The 23912-nt window shown below is 38.1% G+C and overlaps 1 protein-coding gene across 2 annotated transcripts; it reads left to right on the top strand.

Annotated features, from left to right (window-relative positions):
* Positions 1-15650: 15650 nt before the first annotated feature.
* Positions 15651-20846, top strand: LOC308131894 (cell surface glycoprotein CD200 receptor 1). 2 transcript variants are annotated; one of them, XM_080498776.1, is made up of 7 exons: positions 15683-15791; positions 18094-18132; positions 18689-18991; positions 19546-19815; positions 19902-20004; positions 20092-20134; positions 20234-20846. In XM_080498776.1, exons 1-7 carry the CDS (start codon positions 15725-15727, stop codon positions 20321-20323), a joined length of 915 nt encoding a protein of 304 aa, XP_080354902.1. In that variant the 5' UTR covers positions 15683-15724; the 3' UTR covers positions 20324-20846. The 2 variants fall into 2 exon arrangements, with proteins under 2 accessions (XP_080354903.1, XP_080354902.1); XM_080498777.1 differs by lacking the exon at positions 18094-18132 and having other exon boundaries at positions 15651-15791.
* The last annotated feature ends 3066 nt before the right edge of the window (positions 20847-23912 follow it).

Here is a 23912-nt window from a genome sequence, read left to right on the forward strand (position 1 = left end):
GTAGTTTTCTGCAAATACCTATGTCCTTCCCCACAAAAATGCGATTCAGCTTCATCATACTGAATCACCAACAGCATGCATCCTCTTACAAAACATCTTAAAGTCAGTTTAACTCAGTATTTAAATTTTTCAGCTGAGCTTAGTTTGGAAAATGAGCTGAGGCAGATACAAACCTCTTGCAGTGTGTGTGTGTGTGTGTGTGTGTGTGTGTGTGTGTGTGTGTGTGTGTGTGTGTGTGTGTGTGTGTGTGTGTGTGTGTGTGTGTGTGTGTGTGTGTGTGTGTGTGTGTGTGTGTGTGTGTGTGTGTGTGTGTGTATAAAGGGGCAGGTTGACGAGACAAGAGGAGTGGATAAGTGAGCAAAGGGGACAGCCGACACTTTCCTTAAACCGACGCGGGTCCTGTTTTATCTCAGCATGGCGAGAGGGAGCGAGGTCTTTGGAGGGACAAGGCCGACCCCAGCGCTGGGTGGCTGCGGGAGGAGGGGGAGGGAGGGTAAGACGAAGCTGCTGTAGACCCGGGGGTCTGTGTGCACGTCTGTCCTGTCTGTCTGGGAGCCATGGAAGGCTCGGCTCTTGGGGCTAACTGATTAGACCATAATTTGAGAGGTATCTTGAGGGAGCAGCCCCCCTTCCTACTCCTTTTTCAATTATTTTTTGCCTACCACTGCCAGGCTGGGGCGGGTGCAACAGGACCCTCAGCGTACACACACACACACACACACACACACACACACACACACACACACACACACACACACACACACACACACACACACACACACACACACACACACACACACACACACACACACACACACACACACGCACGCACACCCTTATGAAATGATGGATAAGCAGACGTGGGGATTGTGAACAGGAAGTGATCATTTAAACAGAGCACCAGAGACGCCAGTGGCAGAGCCGCTCAACCTCTCTGGCTCTCACGCTGAAACTGCAGGAAGAGCGGAGGGAGAAGGTAAGCGCGAAGCAATGTCTCGCATTGACTGACGCCGCCGCAGAATCACTTAATTTAATGTGGCTGCAATGAATGCTTCACTGTATCAACAATGGATCACATCACCTATTGTATGTGAAGTACTGGGAAGCATAATGATGAGCCCACAGAGAATTATCGCCCAACTCCAACCTCAGATGCCGGTTTTCTTCTTTTTGTTTTGGTTTTATTTAACAGACTTTTAGCTCATTCGCAGCAGCTTTCTTGAAAAAAAAACAAACAATAAATGAGTAGAAGTTGTGACTAGTCTGTATCATATCCACAGATTTGGGGTGGTTGTACCGACTTCCTATCAGTTGTTATGAAACTTGCATGAATATTGATATTTTTACACAAATTGGACATGAGTCACTATCATTGTCTTATTTATAAAACAACAATTTGTGAAAGACAAAGTGGTGTCATATTAGTTAGTTTTACACTTTCATATAGATTTATATCAAATATTTATACTCGTGAGTTTAGAAAATATAATCCATCCATCCATCCATCCATTCATCCATCCATCCATCCGTCCATCCATCCATCCATCCATGAACATATTCAATTGAGTTTAGGAAAACATGGAACTTTTGTTATTGATAACCGTTAAATATAATTTAGGAGCTTATCCAAAAAAACAATACTAAATGTAGTTATCAGTCTGCTGGGAAGAACCTTGTTTCATCTCAGCCTCTTTATGCCACAATATTTCTCTCTATACATTGCTGGTGTCATAATTACAATAGCCAATTAGTTACTGCCGAGCTCATTTTCTTACTCCAGTGTGTGTTCTTTAGCTGTGCTTTCTCATATAGAAGGAATAGGAATACATTTAGCTGGACAGAAAACATTTTGATTCACAGTAACATACTGGGTGAGTACGACCAAACAGTTATGAGATATTGTCATTCAGTTCTATCTGTGTAACTGTGGCAATCATGTAGAAAATGGCTTCTTTAAAACCCTGTGTTATATAATAATAATAAACAGACACATGATCTTCAATTCCTCATCCAGAAATAAGGTTGGAATCACAGTATTGTTTTGAAAGCTTTCAGTACATTTAATCCTACAGGTTTTCCAGAACTATAAAAGATAGAAATATGGCTCAACTCAATTGCCTTCTGTCCCTGTGTATATACGCTCCGTATGAAGTAGAGCATTTAGCTGCTAAGCACTAGACACTTCCCCCATGAGTTTATGGGGACCAAGAATAGAGCTGAAAGAGAGTAAATATTGATTTTACAATCATCTGGTGGCCAGAAACACGACTCCAAATGAATAACTAGACTGCTATTTACTGTATGTATAAATAAAAAACTGTCTGCTAACACTTTACCACATCAACTTCAAGAAATTATGTGTTTTTTGGGGAGGTTTTTTAAATTTGTTTTCTTGTCAAATGAATGTAAACACATTGGCATATTTAACAATTTCCTTCAGAGACGATCACATATGCGTGTACCTGATAACCGAAACATAAAACACGACATTCAAAATCAAAAGCTGACATTTATATAATGCGCACTAACAACAACAGGAACTGTCGTGTAAATAAGTATGGAGTATATTTAAAAAGTAGAAATTGTATGTACCTCAGGCATGATTTAATAGAAAACTCAAAGATAGTAACTCAGTTCAGTGCAGTCTCCATATTTCAAGCTGTGGAGATCATATGATAGTAGCAATTAAAGCAACATATAATATTTAATGCTGCCTGTTTGAAGCAAAGAGCTGTTATTTATCCAGTAATTACAGGTACTAAAGTTCAGTGCTGCTTTGTTTCCATGTGTTGTTTGGCCATTTCCATGACACTGTGTGGATCTCCACTGTCAACAAGCTTCTTGCAATCTCCCATTAGATCAGATGCTATTAGTGCAGAGAGGAGTCACTGAGCAAACAGCGTCCCTGCCTTTAAAACCGGGTTATCTAATCTCTAGTCAGCGGGGATGAGCTGGACTTTGGAGTTCACAGACATACAGGTCTGTCTGCATGTATTGCTTGGCTCAGGACTCCGGATCCCAATGAGGACTCATTGGTCAAGTCCCACGGCAGTCCTCATGCTGAGGTTTATGAGCGGGGATCAGATAAGTGGCTGTGAAGGTTCTTTGTTGAGGGTCAGATAACGTCTTGTGGCCTGATGGTTGGAGAAGGTGTTATGATTCCTCTCAACCCTCAGTTTGTTTTGTGTTGTTACACTGAATAATAATCTGTTTCCTCTGAATTAATCCACAGAAAAAGTCAAATTTTTCATGTTGAATGAGCACCAATACAGGAGAAAACATTGGTCCCATTCATTTTGCATTCACATTTGTGGGACATGATGAAAAAGTAGCTGTTCTTTAACACTTTTCTGATGTTTATTTTGCAACGCAATTTTCTTAAGCATACTAATACTGCAGGTTGCTTGCTTAAATGCACTTGTGATGTGACTGAGATGTTTATTTACCAACTGAAAACTCAGTAAGACATTAGATAATATGTAAAGGAGTCAAAAAAGTTTGTTTTAATCGACTGAAGTTGGAAAGTATGGATACAACCTTAATATAACTATAATGATTATGATGTATATGAAAAAGAAATAGTTCCAAGACATTGTTACAGCAAAAATGAAGTATTCCTGTGTTACTGAAGTATGTATTGCAATTATTGTGTAATGTTGTGGCTTAGTTTACAACTGGGATCCTCCTATTCACTCCAAATGTCTACAACCTTAGAAATATCCATCAAGATCTAAACCATATGATAATTTAAATAAAAACTCTAAATATAGAACCTTTCTCAACTTCAGATGTCACCTTGACAGCTTAATGTGAGCATAGCTCTACCACTGAACCCACAGTGGGAAATGTTGAGAAAGAAACAACAATAGAGGTGTAATGTATAGCTATCTATATAAGCTACGTGTGCCTTTGTGTGTAAAGCTATGCTTATGTTTATGTATTGCTGTGTATGTATATGTCTACTGTATTTGGATATATGATGAATGGGCATCTATATACTGTAAATGTACTTTTATATCTATGTCTATATTTATTCTGAGATGTGGGGTGGTGGGAGATTGTGGGTTGTGAGCAAAATTGTTTTGTTTTTTTTCTTCCCCTTTCTGTCATTTGTCTTTATTAGTTGTTTTATGTTTCGTAATGTGCTGGATGTGAAATGTTATGTTTTCGGTCCCCCTCGAAAACGAGATGTTACATTTCAAGGGGTTTTCCACAAATACATTTCAAGTAAATTTACCAGTAGATAGTGGGGAAAATATCAAGAAGCTCCAGTGTTCCACTATTTTTTCAGCAAACAGGTTGGTAAGTTTGGTGTTCACAGCTGTTCTATGGATATCAAGAGCAGATAAAAAAACGTCTATTAACATCCGTGTTGTGCTCATTTGATCAACAGTGCATGTGAGGGTTAGGTTGAGGTGGGGAAGGGACATGGTCATAGCAGAGCAAAGACTGACTCAATGCGGAGAACTTACAAGTAAGAAAGTGCAATAATCTTTTTTTTTTCTCGCTACATCAGAAAGTGCAATAATCAAAGGTAAGACTCAACAGATCACTTCAAAACTGACCTGAGAGTTTATTTTTCAAGACATCTTGAAAGATCTGCCAGCATCAGCATCTGTCTTGTTTGTGGAAAAGCTCACATTATCAAACCTATTCAACAACTTTTCAAATGCTCCTCACTACTTTTGTTCTTAACAGTAAATATCCAGCTTCTTTCAACTGCACAGACGTTCTTATAGTGTAAATCTAAAAGTGTAGAAACTTTTATTTCCCCCATTAATGAACTGAACAAGCTGCAGAGACATTATGTTGCACATATTACACTTTCTGCCTTTGAGCTGTATGTTGTATTGAGCAGACACCTTTCTGTAGGGAGTTTTCATGTTTTCACTGTGTCCATGTGGTTTTTATCTGGATACTTTGACTTTCTCCAACAATTCAACGATTTCCTTTGAAACGACTTGTTGACAGTGAATAGCTGATGGACTGGGGACCTGCGTGTCCTGGATGAACACGGCCACAGCTTTCTATGATTTAATTACACCAGGTGAAGACTGGATTATTAATATTTAGGTTCTAAACCTATTTTACCACGGTTTTGTTCCAACATGTTTATTGATGTAATTATCTGGTGCTTTTTATGCTGTGATGGGTTTTCTTCCTGTTGTATCCTGACCAGTGGAGCCTTTTATTATCTTTTTGGTTTTGCTATTTGCATGAATATATGTTATCATCTTACCAAGAAACAAATCCCTGAGTAAAGTAATCAGGAGCCAGAACCCGAAGAGAGAAAAGCTGTGATTGTGACAGAAGAAACATTACCCCCCCCCCCCCCCCCCCCCCCCCCCCCGCAAAAAAAAAAAAAAAAATTAATACATTGAGAAGTAAAATCAATGAGATAACCCACAAATCGTCAGAAGAACGACTATGGAGTTCCCCTCCACCGCTACATTCGGATGACCCAGAGGACAAACAATTACACCAGCCGCAAATGGTTGTGATGTTGCAAACTGAAATGTGAATATTAGTTTAACCCTTTCCCATCCAGGATGTCCCTGAACAGGCAGACTGTCTGTTGCAGGCAGACTGTCTGTTGTGAATCTCAGTTTAGCACTTGGTAAAATGTGTTGTTGGTAAAATGTGTTGTATTCACAAAGAGTTACAACATCTTTGAATGCTGTTACTGCCAGTTAGTTTTTGCTAGTTTTAATTTACGGATGAATTTGATCACTCATTTATGTCATTCGTGTCTGCAATTCACGTAGCTTAATTTTTCTTTTAATTTGCAGAGATGGCAAAAGCGCATAACTTCTTAAGTCAGTTAACGGTACAAAACTCCTTGTACAAGCAGAAATATTGGTTTCTACTTGTTCGCTGCTATCAGAGTAGTCTCAAAGTGTAGCATAATGTCACCAAGCTTTAATGGTTGCAAGAAACTAAAAGTAAATAAGAAAAATTATCTTTTGTACAGCCCCCCCCCAAAAAAGACCAAATTAACTGTAAAGTAGAATTTATGGGTTTAAAAAGCAGAATTTGTGTCCTTGAACCTGATCATAAAGTGAAGTGATTCATTTGCAGGTATTTTTGCAATATGTGATCATTAGGCTTCATTTAGTTACAGTAGCTTAAAATATGCACATTCCCACCGCCCAACTAGCAATATATGACAATCTTCACAATGTCTTGGAAAACAATCACGTAGAAACGCTTCAGAAAAAAGAACAGATAAATAAATGATGGTTTTGACTTCATGCTATATTTATTTCTAAAGTGAGAGAGAGACAAGTGCAGCAAACAATCGTAAAGGACTAAATACTTTAAATCTAAATGGGTTTACAGCTTGAGAGGGACTTTTAAAAGTTGCACTCTTTCTTTTAGTTGGATTTACTGTGATTGAAGGTTGGCACAGACGTCTTGAGGGAAGCCACCTGAGCTCATTTTGCTTATTTAGCCACTTCATGCCCGCCAGCCTTCGAAAACAGATCCACACAAGTGTGGATGTTTTTTCTGTCATTTTGCTTTTTGTTTCGTCTCATTCACATCTCCGGCTCGTCTCCCTCCTTTTCTCCCTCTCTCTCTCTCTCTCTGACTGACTCCTTCATGGCTGAAGTGCTTCGGTGCGTCCTCGGGAGGCAGAGGTGGCTGTGTGCTGCGGGCCCGGCCGGGCTCGGCCTGCCCAGCATCAGACTAAGTGCCTCTGACAGCCCACCACACAGTTATTAACTGTGATCCGCCACCGCTGGGCCCAGGCAGCCCCGAGCTGAAGGGAGGGTCCACCAGAGGGCTCTGCTCGAAACACAAAGACGGCTTTTACTTTGCATGCAGTCCCCTCCGCACCCCCACCGCTCCTGCACTGACTAATACATATTTACATCACTTCATACTCTGAGCATGCAATTGAGCTAATGTGGAGTTGTTCATGCGGCCCTGCGGCTCCGCCAGCCCTCCTGTTTCTGCCTAAAAAAAAAATGCTTTTGTGAGGGTGGTTCGCCTATGAAGGATTTCTGATGGGCCGTCACTGTAACAGGCGTTCACGGCATCCACATCGCTGCCTCGCCGGCTTTGTGTTCCCGTCCGTCGACTCGTGGCTTTCATCCATATAGGTGGTCCGTTGCATTGTTTGTCCTGTGCTTGCCCTCTCGTAACCCATCCACCCCTTCTCTTCCTCACAGGATGTGGGAGCCCCCGAGAGCCATCGTCCCACTTCAAACAACAACACAACACGGGTCATTAGAAGACAAAATTGGGAGAGAAATAAATAAAAAGTGAGCAAGGGGGAGGACAGGGAAAGAGAGAGAGGGAGAGATAGAGAGAGAGAGAGAGAGTGAGATCCTCAATGACAGTCTACTATGTTTAGCCCCCCGAAAGGCATCGGGGTAAACAGCAGCTCGTCCTAGCGAACAGGAGGGCTTTAAGTCGCCGAATTGAAAACCCCCAAAGCTTTTTCCTGCCCACATTGGCCATAATGAGAGCCCCACCATTCAATTGTTGAATAGTTGAGGCTTTTCTCTTTTGAGGTGACTGGCTTTAATATAGAAACACGACATACACAGTGGAGCAATGGATGTCCCCAGCAGTGTTCAAAGCGGTGGCGGGATAAGGACACGGCTGACATGCATTATTCCTTACAAAAGCTGCCCTTTGTTTGCTTTATGCTCAGATCCCACAAATTGTAGGCTTTGTCCGTCAACATTTTTTTTATTTCAGGCAAAGTCCTTTTTTCTCGTCCTCACCCCCTCTGTCTCCCTGTTGTCCTCCCCGGTTGTGGGCTACGTTGATGCTCCGTGGCATTGATAGCTGAAGCTCACTTCTTTCTTTTGCTGTCTCCTGTCCCCTCAGTGGGGGTTTCCATTGTCACCCTGACTTTGTGACATACAATTTAACACTATGTCAGCCTTGCCAACTCAAAATCCATGTATGTGATGTATTACTCAGCCTATTGACAACTTTTGTTTAAAAAAAAAAAGTACATATAAATAAGTAGATATTAATAAGGATTTTGGTCGATTGTGATAAGATTACTCTCAAATGCTTGTTTTGGAATGGTAACAATAGAAAAATTTACTTTTATTGACACACAGTTATAAATAATTAATTACTATTTTTCTATTAATTATCATTACTATGGATATATTGAGGGCTCAGTGGACTGTCCTTGTCTCATGGTGAGGCCTTTATATGTTGAGTTTGCATGTTCTCTCCTAACTATTGCCCCCCCCATAGCCCCAAAACATGCATGCAAGTTCAGTAATAACCCTAACTAGTCCTGAGAATTGCAATTTGGCAATTTTGACAACTATCTATAGATGATTGAATGTCCCTCTGGTGTCCTGTCCAGACTGGATAGACTCTGCCTTCAACTCCAAGTTATTCATCTGCTAATAAACTGAAACATATGGTAGGGATCATGTTCTGCTTGTGTCCTGTACTGGTGTCCTTTTGTCAGGAAACAACAAAATGGAATTTATGGTTTTGTTTTGTTTTTTTGACACAAAAACTTTTCATGTTGAAATAAAAACAGCATTACTATTTTCACCTGTGTACTATACTCTTTTTTCCATGGGCACAATGTATTTCTTTTTTCTTTTTGCAAACCTTGTTCGTGTACTGTCAGCCCGTATATATCTCTGACAATAAAATTGTGTCCTGTTAGTGTTTGGAACTATAAGAGTCAAAGTCTTGAAGCGAGATTCTCTCAGTTGATGTTCCTTTGTTACTGTCTGACTGCATTCCAACAGTAAATTTACATAGATGAGCTTAAAAATCTTCAAGCTGCTTTCATTTAATATTGTCTGTTATGTCTGGATCATTGAAGTAAATAGGGCTGCACTATATATTGCAAATTTATTGTCACCTCTATGCAACTAACAAACTGAATCAATTTATTCCGCACCTGTTGGCCACATGACAAAAGCAATACACATATTACCACAATATATATAATGTAACCTAATGTCTGGCAACCTCAATAGCAACAATAATAAATATTTAGCAATATCAATTGCTGTTTGGTTGTTTGTACAAACAAAATTTCTCAGGTAAGATAAAGAAAAAACCTTTTTGCTGAAGTAACTCTTTAGCCTAAATATGCAAGATTCTCCCTGAATAATTTGATCTCTGAGCAGATATTGTTCTAAAAATACGATACAATTGTTCAGCATTATTGTGACTAATGCAGCTTCCTCCCATTTTAAACTCTCCCTCTCCTCTTCAGTCCACAGAGCACAACCTCCAAAGTGAATTTAAAACTTTAACTCATCTGACCACAAGGCTGACACCTCAGTTTATTAAAAAGGAGCTCAGAGAGAATTGTGCCGTCTTTGGTTCGTGTTAGGTATTCAGTTCATAGAATGTTTTCTGGTCCCGAGCCCATGCAGTGGTTTACAGCACCTATTCATTTAAGTTTGAGGAAATTAAATATTTCTACTCTAAGAATTTCAATTGTGACTTTTGAAAGTGTATACAAGTATGCATATGTTTACAGTTTGAAGTTACTCGGAATGGGGTAAACATGCTATAGATATCTGTAAAAGTTCTTACATTTATTTTGTACCGGTACTTGTATTTGTGCACAGTGCATGGTGGTAAACCAAAACTCCATATTGTTGATGTTATGAAGAGAAGCGTAAAGCAGAAATGTGGTGCATTGTTATTCTATAGATTTTAAGATTGTCATATAAGCAAATATCCCTATTTAACATTACTATTTAACCCTGTGGTCTGTAACTGCTAATATATTATCATTTTTAGTCCGATAGTGAAAAAAGTATCACAAGCATGATTAAGTATAATCTGTTTTAATGTAAAGCTAAAGTTAAACTTTAGCTTTACATTTTTTTTGGGGGGGGGGGTCATTAAACTTCTGCCCATCTTTTTCTTCAGAGTGACTGTGCCTCTCTAAAGTGCTCTTTTCATTATCACTTCAGTGATTTTTTTTTTCAACTTTACAAAGAAAATCTGGCCACGGTAATATCACCAAGTAAACAATTAAAAGATACACCAAAACAGAAAAACAAACAAACAAACAAAAAATTACATATTCAAAAGTACCACAATAAAACAGTTACTATAGTCTACTAATGTAATTGATTGAAAATTGTTCCTTTGGTTGTTGGAATCTTTTTCTTTTGATAAGTACAATTTCATTCTTCAACATTTTATTTTCCTTTTTAGATTATTTTATGCTGTGAAATTATTCAATTGTTTTGATGTAATATTGTAATGTGTTATTACAGCATCTAATATGTTATGAAATAAATGTTTTTTTAATTTTGCAAATCATAGCAAACTGTCGTATAATCATTTTACACAAAACAATCTTATGAAAATTGAGTTTCAAATTGTTCTTGACCAGATTATTATATTATTTACTTAAGTACTTTAATTTTTTTTCTTGAATCCCTTATTTACCCCCCCCCCCCCCTAATTCTGCTCTAAGTTACATTTCGCTGTCATTTCGGGTCTGAACTCTTTTACAAACTGTGTGTGACAGGCCAGGCACCATTAACTGAACACACTAGAGCAGCTAGGGCAGGTCAAAACAGCCAGTGGCGCCAACACACACACACACACACACACACACACACACACACACACACACACACACACACACACACACACACACACACACACACACACACACACACACACACACACACACACACACACACACACACACACACACACAGGACAGATTGCTCAATTAGCCCTACTTCAGCCTGCAGCTATGCTGAGAAGTCATTGCACTCAGGGTCAAGTGTGATCCTGGTGCTTATCTGCATCAACTACTGGCAAGTGTAGGCATTTCTCACACAAACTTCACACAGATCTCTGATGAGCTCTGCAGGGAATAAACTGGATTTGGGGAATGTAAAACATTTGAGAGGCGATGCTGCCCTCATGTGTTCGTTACTGTGTAATTACAAGTTGGTAAGAGTTTTGTGAATGTTGAATCATCGTGCTCTGATCCACATCAAAGAAAAAAAAATCGTGTGCACTGTTTGACTTAAATAATCCTGTCATCTCAAAGCATGGCTCTATTTTGTGGAAGATATATATCCATCCATCCAACTTTTATCTTGCTTATATTCAGTTAAGGGTAGCGGAGCCCAGGAGCCAATCCCAGTTATGGGTGAAGGTCTCCTTTCCATCACACAGCAGACACAAGCCCGGTCCACAAGAGAATGCCATTTCATTTGTAACCGCTCATCCTTCACGGTGTTTTAGCAGCCTGTTTTTTTTAAAATTATTATTATAATTTTTTTTATTATTTCCCAGAGTAAAGAAATTTTAAAATACCTCCTCAAGCTTTGACTTGTGTATGGGCATGATGCACATTTTCTGAAAATGATGTCATCACCTCGTGCCTCTCACCCCGATAACCCAATGGCCCTCTCAGCTACGCCACTTTAAAACAACACTGGTGGACAACATTTTCCAGATAGAGCTGCAGGTCTGGTGTCATCCAAACTTGCTGTTAGAGCCGCCATCACCTTTCCAGAGTAGTAGATAATAAAAGTGCGTCATCACGCACCTGCCCATGGGCCAATCAGTCAAGCTCATTTCAATGACGACACTAAGACCAGCACTAGAAACTCTGCTGGCCCTAAGACGGTCCATCAATAACACATCAAAATCTGATTGGCTCGATGATACTGTCACTCAATATTTGAACCCAATAGCAGCATCCAGCTTCGATTAGAGGTGAGCAATGCGATTCCTGCTTGCCCCAGCAGACGAAAGGAGTTGTGATGCATTTGTAGGACATAGGAGATTTGAGCTCCACAGAATATTCCTTTTCTGGACAAAGTTACAGACATTGATTTCAAAATCACTGTTTGATTATATTTTAAAAAAGAGATCAGTTTTGACAGGGCTCAGAGTGCTCGCCTTGCTGCCCCTGACTGCACACCACTGCTGCTGCTGATACTATTTGATTTATTAGAACTAGATGTTAGATTAGTCAATTTCTCCATTTTGCCTGCTCTGTCTTCTCTGCTTCTGGTGTTTTTTCTGTGGCAGTGTCACAGTGCCACTCATCTTTCACACTTACAGGCAGTTTATAATAAACAATCACCCAAAAACACATGTGGGAGTCCCCGCCGCTCAAAAAAAGAAAAAGAAACAGACAGGCTTAGTTGCCCAGAGAAAAGTGCACCAAGATATTTTGGACTGATGCCCATTTGACTTCAGCAATTGCTTCCTGTTTTGAGAAGCTCCTCTATTAAAAAGGCATTAGGCTTTTAGAACACTGTGGTTAGGTGTGAAAAGACAGTGCCTGGGCCTGTTGTTTCAAAAGTGAAGCAAATAGGAAGTTGCCATGTGACATTAGTATCTCTTCCCACCCCATACGGCATTCAAACAAATCAGTTACAACAGGTTGATTCTCTGGAACGAAAATTAAGTTATTCATCATGAATAAACTTTTTTTTTAAAACACTGAATGGACAGTACATCAGTAGGATATTTATTAACTGCTGCATGCTGTTGATTATTTTAAGCACTATATGCAGATGTGATGCAACAGGGTGGTAGCGTCCACATTCTGTAAGGGAAGGGGGCACAAGAAAGGCCTGACATTCGTCCAAATCAGCTACAATACAATCAAACCCCTTTATAAAGGCACAATCTGATATGATTCAAAGAATGCCCCACCCTGCTTATTGTTTAGTGAATAAAAGGCGGCCTCTTTGAGACAGCGGCTGTTTGGTCCATCACTGCTAACATCTAGGGAATCTCCCTCATGGGCCACCTCTTTCCGCTTTCTGGTGCTGCTTCTCTGAAATATATAAAAAAAATGAAGCTCAAATTTCCATCCCGATGAGCAAAAAAGAGAGATGAAAAAAACCAAGTGTTTATTGTTCATTTCACACCTAACTGTCGACCAGCTTTTAAACCAGTAGCGCCTTTGTTTGAAATGCTCTTCTCAATGAGGGCATGATGATCACTGATGAAACAAGAATAAATTACACAAAATAGGAACACATGTCCGCAGACCTGGACTTTCAGTACTACAAAAGGGCCATATTAAAGCATTTAAAAATATGATTTTCCTTTTATTCACAACACAGGCGTGAGCCCAATTATAGCATGCTGTATAACTTATTTATATTTAACAAAGACAAAAACAGCTAATTGTCTTTAAAAAAAAGCGTGATTCTGACTTTTCAGAGCATTTAGTTTTTTTCCTATCAAGATTGGATCACTTTTGTTGGCCACGGTCCATGGTTGCATAATACTTATTTTGTTTAATTCTATATTTCTAAAGCAAACAAAAAAATGTCTACATACATTCCATTCATTATGACCTCACTTGTGTTTTGTATATTTAAAACATGTCCACATCGCGACACACATACTTCTTACTGTCACCTATGGGAGAACTCGCCAGTGTCCACACTGCAGAAGCCCTACAGGTCAAAACATGCTATTTAAACTTGAAAAAAACATTTTCTAAAAGGAAAACCTGGTTATAACCTAGAAACTGGATGTGGTGGTTGCAATAAGTTTTCACCCATTTTGAAATGTCCTGTTTGTGGTTTGTTAGTTTGGACAGTTTTTTTTTTTTTTTTTTCCATGCAACTTTCAAACCGAGAACAACCCAAAAAAAGACACGAAAGAAGAAAAAAAGCTGAGCTTTTAATTCTTGATCTGCCTAATCTGAGCGCATTTGGGCTGGTTCATGACTTATTGGAAGAGGAACGAACCGCAGAACCTGTGTGCTGCTTGCAAGTACTAACCACACACCGCCACATGTGTTGTTGGCAGTTATTTCAGCGTCTGTGAAGCGAAGACACATTAATAATGCCTTCACCCACATAAATAGCAGCTCCACATTGTGCGTCTCTCTGGCTGCAAGCTGCTTTTCCGTTTGCAGATATGAGATGACAGTTGAACCGACGCAGCATGTGAATTAACTTATCTTGGAAATGTATCAGTTCCACTCAGCATAACAATCGCATGACGTTTGCCTCCGTGTTTTGCAGCCTCATACAAGGCAGTGTAAGTTTTGTTTTCAAAGTGTGGTTCAAACAGAGTGAACCTCAAAGTGGTTTGCATGAACCGACATTGCAAAGCACAGAAACAACACAAAGACATGATCGGGATTTAGAAATAATAAGAATAATAGTCATCATCATAAATAGAATAATAGAAATAAGATAAAAAAATTATTAGGCTTTTTTTTTTTTTTTTACAAAGGCCAATATTAGGAGTTAAAATCAATACATATTTGTTCACTGCTTCATAAACCTCAGTTCTCTGACAGGAAGCCAGCGATTGTACTGACCTCAATATGAGCAAGCAGTGGATGATGGCTATATTAAGTTTGATCATTCAAATGCAAAACCCTTGTGGTGTGTCCATTCAGCCAGTGGTGTTTCTCGACACTCCCGGTGCCTCATGCCCCTTGGTAGCACCATCAACCAGACGGTACATGTCAAACCAAAGCAAACTTTACTTAACTTGTCCAAATAGTGACAACATTTACTTAATTTTCCAACCCACATTGTGAATCACTTGGAAATGGCTTCTAGCTTGAGTCTACATGAGGTTGTAGTCTAATCACCAAACCCTTCTAGCCACAACTTATTTGGGGGTGTGGAGGGTTCCTAGCATATCGTCATTGTTGCCAACAGTGTAGAAGAAAACAGGTTCCAGTTGTCATAGGGCAAACTGATCTTTATTATCTCTGAGGAGTTAAACATTAAGGAAATGAATACAACACATGCACGTACACATTTATTTATTGTTCTTAGACATTAAGACCAAAAAATAATGTTTAGTGTTTGATCTAAATTTTTTGAAAACAGAATTGACAGTCTGATAGGAACAAACCATCGTCAGTGGTTAGTGGCAAGGTATGCAAGATCACTCTTACAATAATGTAATAATGGAAGCCAAGGTAATACCTTACAATAATGTCATCGTTTTGACATCGATGTAATAAAGCCAATAATGTAATAACTCCATGATATATACTGGTGATCATCTCCTTATATTCAGGATAGAGCAACACACCGTATCAGTCATGGTTGTAAAAAATCTGTTATTATTGTTTTACAACATTTAGAAAGGTCACAATTATTGGCAGTTATATCAATTTTTTTGTGTCCTGAATAATGAATCATAAGACTACATGAAAGATGCTTTTTTTGTTGCATTACATCAGAGAGGTGTGAAGATGTATATTGTTTTAATATCTTCTCTTCAGTTATTCATTCATTCATTTCTTAACTCTAAACATCTTTACCTTAAATCACATCAGTTATTTATGACACTGCATGACTGGGGCTGTTTTAGGATGTACTGAGGTTTTTCATGTTGGAGTTGGTGTGAACTTCTTGCATGTGTTCACCCTGTGTTGAAAGCCGGTAACCATGTGCCCCGCATGAGAGGAAACTGTTGTCTTGCAGAGGAAGACGTCACCCTGTTACAGTGTCTGAGTGGAAAACTGTTTTGGAGAGGGAGGAAGAGAAAGAAGAAGGGAGGGATTTGTTTGTCATGCATCCTATTTATATTTCATCAGGAGGGGCGAGGAGGATCAGAAGTTTACGAGTCAGCTCAGAGTGCAGGAAGCGGCACAAAGTAAAAGAACTTGAGGAGGAGTGAGTAACATGACAGTACAGAGAGAGAAACATCTCAGTTCGATGGTGCGTTAGACGAGTTGATGTCGTTGATGATGTGAGAGGAGCCGCTGCTGCAAGTTTCCAGAAGACGTGTGAAGATGAGAGGCGTGATGTGGATTTGTGTCCTGCTGATCTGTTTTTCTGAAGCGTGGGGCCTGGATCCAGGTTTGAACACTTGCTCTCATGAGATATAATGTGACTGGATATCTGACTGTAACACAAACCTTTATATCATTTTCACCAGTTCAACTCCTCCGCCAAACAACTTTTACATCTTATTTTTGTGTGTTCTGTGCTTTTAAACCTGGTAAAAATGTTTGGTTGGTGTGTGATATTTAAAGAGCGTGCCTGTGGAAAAATCAAGGCAAAAATAGAGGAGGTGGTGACACATGTGTCCCAGAGCAGAGGTGCGAGGCGTTTAAAAAGGTTTCCCCACATTTTCAGAATGAGCAATGAGCAATGAGCAACTTCATGACAATGGAAACCACGGTTTGAAGTCAGAGCATGTGATGCAGTTATCATTGGACAGTTCTGGGGGTCTCTGAGACATAATAAGAGACACATCAAGCCTGAAAGCTGTGGTTTAAACCTCCCACCCCGTGTACAGTATGTGTGTCTGTGTGTGTGTGTGTGTGTGTGTGTGTGTGTGTGTGTGTGTGTGTGTGTGTGTGTGTGTGTGTGTGTGTGTGTGTGTGTGTGTGTGTGTGTGTGTTATGGCTACACTCAAGCAAATATACAACTTTTGTTCAGGCATTGATTGTGGCACCACATTATTTACCAAATATATAGGTATCATATAAGATTAGAACTATGATCTTCGTATCAATCATATTCTTGCCAGCTCTAGTAAAAAAGAAAAAAGAAAAAAAGAAAAAAATTTATTTTATTAATTTTATTGTTATTTACTACCATTAATCTAATAACTTATTAAATATTGCAAAAATATTATTACAATGGAGGTTCAAATATATTTCTTACGCATTTGGCAAGTTATTACATTATTTGCTTTAATACATTTGAAATTTCCCAAATCGTAACTTTATTAGCAGTTATTGCATGAATGGCCATCATTACATTATTGGTTGCAACAAGCCAATTTGTGTCACCCACTCACCTAGAAACATTTTATTCATAGACTCATCACCACTCCTATATTTTACAGTTGCATTTCTTCAACTCAAACATTTGTATTCAATTAATCAATCAATTAATCAAATGATGTAATAAGTTGCCAAAGGTGTTGTAAAATAGTCAAGCCAATATTGTGATAACATTACAAAATAATTTGTTACATTTTTATATTTATTACAATGTTGAAGTAACTATTTCCATCATTTACAAATGTGGTAGCTGTAATGTAATAATACATAAGAGAACTGCCTTTCTTGGAAACAAAAGTGTGTTTTCTGCAGTTTGCTCATCAAAAACAGATATTGTATATGACGTATTTATTCAGTGATGAACAAACTGAGCTGCATTCTATAATTTTGATGCAGTTTTATTAAATTACCGGCAAGTTATTCTGTTATTGGCAGGTAATGTTTTAGTCATTTTTATAGACTGTATCTGGTAACTTGGAAACTTTTTCCAGACTTCTGACTTTAAAATCAGTTTTATATTTATGGGACAGTAGGACTCAGTAGTGTCAAGGATGTGACGAGAGGATGGTAAAGAGGCTAATGGACATCCTCTGATACATCTTTTCCATTCGGAGGAATTTCTAGGTTAAGCATGATGGAAAATGTAAATGATGGGAATCTATGAGTAAGGTCAGTTTTTCACTTTTTAGATTTGATTGTGAACTATTCACAATCTGTTTGTAAGCGGACCTACTTTAATCCCCACTAATACACATGGTGAAATACATGCAAATGCATATAAATAAATAGCTAAACTGTAGCTGAAGGATATTTCAATAATTCAAGATATTTGCATAAAGAATATATTTAATTGCATGCCACTTGGACAAATCTTGCAAAGTGTTATAAAGCTAAAAATGTACATATATTGCACCATTTAACTGTCACCTATACATTATTGAGTTGTACCATCCTTAATTTCATTGTTGTACAAAGTTGATGTTACAGCAATTATTTGCATTTTTATATATTTTTTCACATTAATTCATCGAACTGGTCCTTTAACTGGGAAAAGGTACAGTTAATTAGGGTTTTTTTCTTTTCATTGTTAATCAGTTTATAACAAAAAGTAATGCATAAGTATGGTCCCTTGGTCAAAAAGGGATGAAATGACAGTTTGGTTTATTTGTTCATCGTTTTTTCACCTTGCAGCATGTTGATCTATTAAACCTTTTTAATCACATCACTACTTAAACTTTACAAGCTCACTAACCAATCAGCTGAATCACCACTGACTGATGCTACCGTCTTAAAACAAATCAAGAGTTGCTAACTTGCTTATTCTTTTACTAACTTTCTTTACATATATCCCCTTCTGTGTTTCTCAGGAACTAATGAAAGCACCCCTATGAACACCACTTCTTTTGGTAAACTCCTCTCACTATGTTTCTTTCTAACTGCCTTGAAAAAAAGACAATACATGTCATCGAGGTTTTGCGTATACTATGTACTATAATTGAATTTATGCCTTTTCTACATACTTTGAGTTGGGAATCAGTGTTTATATTTACTTAGAAAATAAGCTTGTATTTCATTGTGGAACACTCCTGCAGTGCTCTACATGTCAACCTGTTATTTTCAACCAGAAATTTGGTTATGAGGCAAAGTTTATGAGCATAAAACTACCGCTTTATTTATTTATTTATTTATTTATGTATTTATTTATTTTTGCTTATAACAAAGGTTTTCACCCTTTTCATCACTTTGATGTCTGAAATCCTTTCCTTGCCATATGTCATTTATAATTTGCTTCATATGATGTATACCTTCGACATTAACATTCCTTTATTTGTCATATATATGCTACAGTGAAAAGTGTTGTCTGCGTAAGCAGTGATGACATTTGAGATTAAACTACATCCACATTTCTGGGAGTTTTTTGTGTGCCTATAACGATGCAATTCTGCTTTTTTGATTGAACAGTTCACAGAAATGTAACGTCCAATCTTGGGAGCCAGGTCAACCTGACTTGCAGCAAAAGCACGTGGAATAAGACTATTTATGTAATCTGGCGTGTGAAGTTGAAAACCAGGGAGTGCTTGATATCCATGGATGAAAAACGAATCGTGGACCAATGCAACGACGGGAAGTCGCTGCAGTATACATCCAGCTCTCAGTCGTACCTGCACATCCCAAACCTCTCCGCGAAGGATGTGGGGATCTACACGTGTGAGTTCGTTTATGTCGGAGGAAAAGAAGATCACATTATCAACCTCACAATCATAGGTGAGATTTCACGCAACATGACAAAATAAGCTTATTTATAACTAGTTGGATGCACACGGAAATTGGCTACAAGAACTTGTATCAGCTATTACTTTGGGGGAAAAAATAATTTAGCATTTGTTTTTACGGCAATTTTGTTAAACACAATGGGATTTGAGTCCGTTTTACGCTTTTCCAACTGATTTTGATTGCATACAAATCACACTTAGTTGCAGTTTTTGAGGCTGACATTCATAAGCACTAAAAATGTTTATTCTGAACACAAACGTACATCTTGAAATGTTTTCTAGCATTTGATTGTTGACATTATCCATTTCCAAATATTTCAATGAGTGTCCTATAAAGGATAAAAGCATTTTCCATTCATAAAGTTACACTTTTTACATTTTACTTTATTACAATTCAGAACCTGTACTGTTTTAAACATATACTAACTCAATTCTGTGCCTTTACTTATACACCAAAGTCTGTATTGACGAAGGTTTCTGCGCTCAACTGGAGTAAATAACTGGACATCAAGTCATATTTTTCCTGTCTTATCTTCTCTGGCTCAGTTCCTCCTCAGACTCGCGCCTGGTTAGAGCCCAAGAACAACAAGATGGTAGCAGTGTGCAAAGCCGAAAGGGGAAATCCTGCTGCCAACATCAGCTGGAGTCACACAGGAAACATACTGTTGTACAAAGCGCTGCCACAGTCAGATGGATTCGTGACCGTTGAGAGTCAACTGGAGCTTCCTGAAGGCGCCGACACAACAAACCTGAGCTGTGCCGTCAGCCACCCGTTCTGGGATCAGGTCAAGATTGTGGTGCCAGAAGCTGAAAAAGGTCAGATGGCAAGACTTTTATATGATCATTTTCCTTATGTCTATGAAATTGCTAACAAACTTTAACCTCTCTCTTTCTCACTACAGCTAATTTTCCTTGGCTGTACATATTTATTGTGGTGGTGGTGGTAGTAATTGTAGTTTTGGTGGGATCCATATCTTTTGCACTGAAGAAATTAATAATGTGGAGGTGAGTTGTTTTCATTTCATGAATGTTTAATAAAATAATCCTTTGAAAACTTTTCTGTGCTGATATTATGTGTCTGATTCGTGTCAGGCAATGCCAGCAACCAGACATCTCCTCATCAAAGCTTTCACAAGTATGTATTTCTTCTTCAACATTTGAGAAATGTAAAAAAAAACGTTTAATCATTTTGAAATCTCTCTTTTTTTTTCTTTTTCATCCTTGTTTCTTTCAGGCAGAGTACGTGGAGGAAGTGGAGCCATATGCAAGCTATGTCCAACGGGTTAACTCCATCTACAACTCATCTGCAGATCTGTGCACTTGAAGTCCAGCTCAGGACACACACACACGCACACACACACACACACACACACACACACACACACACACACACACACACACACACACACACACACACACACACACACACACACACACACACACACACACACACACACACACACACACACAAACACACACATACACGCACGCCTACATGTGTGCACAATAGTTTCAATGTAAACAAGCTGGAGGCTGTGAAACCTGTGAAGCAGTAGAGACAGGAAAACAAGATGAAAGCCTTCCGTTTGGAGAGGGAAGTGTTTCACATGAAGTCTCTTTCAACACTCTGCCTGATGGAACAGGGGAGATACCTGATGCTCACTACACTCTGCGTCACTCTCATGGAAAACATTAATAAGTGTGATGGATGCGATCAAATGCAAGATCGGAAAAGATGCAATCTTGAGATAAGTGTCGACAGCTGTTGTACAGGTTTTATTATTGATTATGATCTGTAATTGTATATAATTACATGTATATGTAGATTAATTGTGAAGTTCAACACATTTCAGAGACTTTATCTTAATAAAAGCACAGGACACTTGTAATGATTTCACACAACTGTCTCATGATATCACAAAAACATTAACAATTTAAAATAGGTTGTAAAAGTGTGGAGCTGGGAGCCCATGCAGGACAAACCTGAGGTTCAAGGGATTGTTTTATATATTTAAAATCAGGATAAAAACAAAGAATGGTGAGTTAAACAATTCATCATTTAATTAAAATATATGTTATTGAAAGGGACTTTACTCTATGTGTACAAAAGACAATCTCAAATAATTAAAAAAGCAAGTTGAGACCATGTAATAGACTCAACAGTTGCAGAATATATCTAAAGACTTTAATCAATGAGCGCAACAATCCTTTTATTTATTTCTCATTTCAGTGTATCCAAAAAGCTTTTAACAATAAGATCATCATTCAACCAAAAATAACTACTTGTTGTGAGTAATGTGGATCAATCTGTGTTATTATATGTTTATACATTAAATTGTATATTTATGGCATGTACAATGTTTTTCACTTTGATTATTCTTTAAAATTCATGAATATACAGGAACCTAAAGTAAAAGTCACTGTTTTCTGCCAGTTTTATAAGAGATTAAGCGTCATACTATGAATGAGGGTTTTGGGTGATGAGTATAAAGACCTTTCTCAAGAAATAGAAACCGGAAACAGGAACACATTTGCCCTGTGGTTCTTATTGCACTGATCCTAAACTATTGCACTACTGTATTGTGTCAACATGTCTGAAAAGATCCAATGATGATGTTGCTTACAACTTTCTTTACAACTATTTAGAAGTTATTCCTCCCTCGACTTTGAAATGAGTGAAATGAGCGCTCCCCAATGGAGACAAGACTAAAGCAGAACTCCTCTTACACAATTAACGCTCAGCTCACTTGTTGGGTACACCAGCTTCACACCATGTGGTACATTTTGATTCAATGTAGTATATCCAGCATCGTCAATGTCAAATATCTAACTTTCGACTCGTGACCTACACGCAATAATAAAATATATTCCATTTTTGTAATGACACACACATTTGCATCTTTGTAAATGCAAATCTTTTCAGTGTTTTCCACCATTTCCTACTGTGTTGCTCTCAGTACTAGCTTTCAGTAAACCAGTGGCTCAGGTAAACTTTATGCCCTTCTCAATGTCAGGGAAGCTCGATCAGCTCCACCTGCACACGCATGTTGTGTTCCTTCATAGGAACCCATCAGGAAATAGTTTTTCCTCAAATTCCTGTGCAGTCAGATGGACTTTGGTCTGGATGACAGTGAACATCCCTCCAACTTTCATTAGCACCCTCCCAGGCAATTTCAAATAGGATAGCATCTTCCAAATGAAACAGCTCGTTGGGCCTTAGATGTGCTTCAAGATAAGTTTATACCTAAAAGTCAGCTGCAGAGCCTGCCTCCGTATTGTGCTGAGACACAAGCGATGCGCTTTGTGATTAATGCACTCATGGATTGTTGTGGCCGTCTGCAGACAGAAATAGGAAGTTAAGTCGGCCTCACAAATGTATTTCTGTCCTCGTGGCCTGACTCATGTGGACTCCGAACACATCAACATCATTTACATCCCATCACCTCTTACAGTAACAGAGTTTTTAAATCTATGCAGAGATGTCATTGATGAATTCAAATCCACATTTTTTTCAAGACTTTTTTTTATAAAAATTCTTTTTTTTTAAATTAAATCATGATTAAACAATGTCATTTTACAGTTTCTGCTCCATCTATTTAACATCCATTCATTCAACTGTCTAGTTTTGTCATAATATTCAACAATGAATAGAAAAGGTTTTTCATTTTTGTATGAAGTAACAAATGATATACATTCAATAAGTCTTAAATGCATGTTAGAAAAGTATATTTGGATCAAGTGTTGTGGTTAACACAGCTCAGTGTTGCTGAACAAGCAGAAAGACAGCTGTAGAAATGTGTCGATAACCTTTCTGACAAATCATATGTGAAACTACAAAACTTGCTGACTGTTGGACACATGGGCTCAATATAATGTTCAGTACAAACATCAGGCTCTGAAAATGTAACTTCCTGAAAGAATCATCAGCAGCGTGATCATTTCTGCAAACAATGCAAAGGTTGTTTTTCAGTGAAATTCTAAAAATATCCTGATTTATTGAAACAGGAAGAAACTAATTCAGTCCATAAAGGTCAAACAATATAAGAGTTTTAAATGCACACACTGTTATGTTTTATTGATGTGGAGTTTTTCTTAGTCATTTCAATGAAAAGGTCCATGTAAAACTCACTGTGGCATTAAGATCTTATTCATTTAGGGCTTTTCTATTGCATGTTGGAGCTTGTAATGAATTAATAATAATCCATGCTCATGTTAAATGAGATGAAATCTGTACATCTTTACAATTTAGTTACATTACTACAAGAATTGTGGTGGATAAAATATTTCTATTAGAGTGAGTTTCCTCTGTAAAAAAAAATCTAAATACAACATGTCCACCTCCTTGAGGAAGTTATGCCTCTGTTGCACATTGAGTGATGATGTTGAGTCATTTGACACCAGTTGTTGTTTTTTTTTTGGTTTTTTCACAGTTTTGGTAGTTTTAGTGGTCCAGATTAGGTCCATTGGGCACATGGCATTAAGCTGTTTACCACACACACAACAGCACTGTGTAATAACCGCAAGCTTGAGCCACTGTTTAATCAACTTTAATCTGTTGTGACCTGCCTTCCACAATGAAAAGAGAACTTTTGTATGTTTAGTAACATTTATTGACACAGTTAATTTGAATAATGATCAAGCTGCATATTAAAAAAAGATTCTTAATGTAGCAAATAACTGCATGTTGTCTTCCTAAATACTGGGTATGAGAAGAAATATGATATGTAAAATGCTGTATCTAAAAGATATATTAAACATCAATTCCTGGAAATCTTAAATTCTTTTCAATATTTCAAACATAGAGTGAAAATCCAGAGTCTTTTATACCGCTTTATTCAAACAATCACTGTGTAGTACTGAAGTCAGCCCAGCTGTGATTACAGAGGACACTTTGGACGGGTCACCAGTCCATT

This window comes from Blennius ocellaris (assembly GCF_963422515.1).
Source record: "Blennius ocellaris genome assembly, chromosome: 6".
Lineage (NCBI taxonomy): Eukaryota > Metazoa > Chordata > Actinopteri > Blenniiformes > Blenniidae > Blennius > Blennius ocellaris.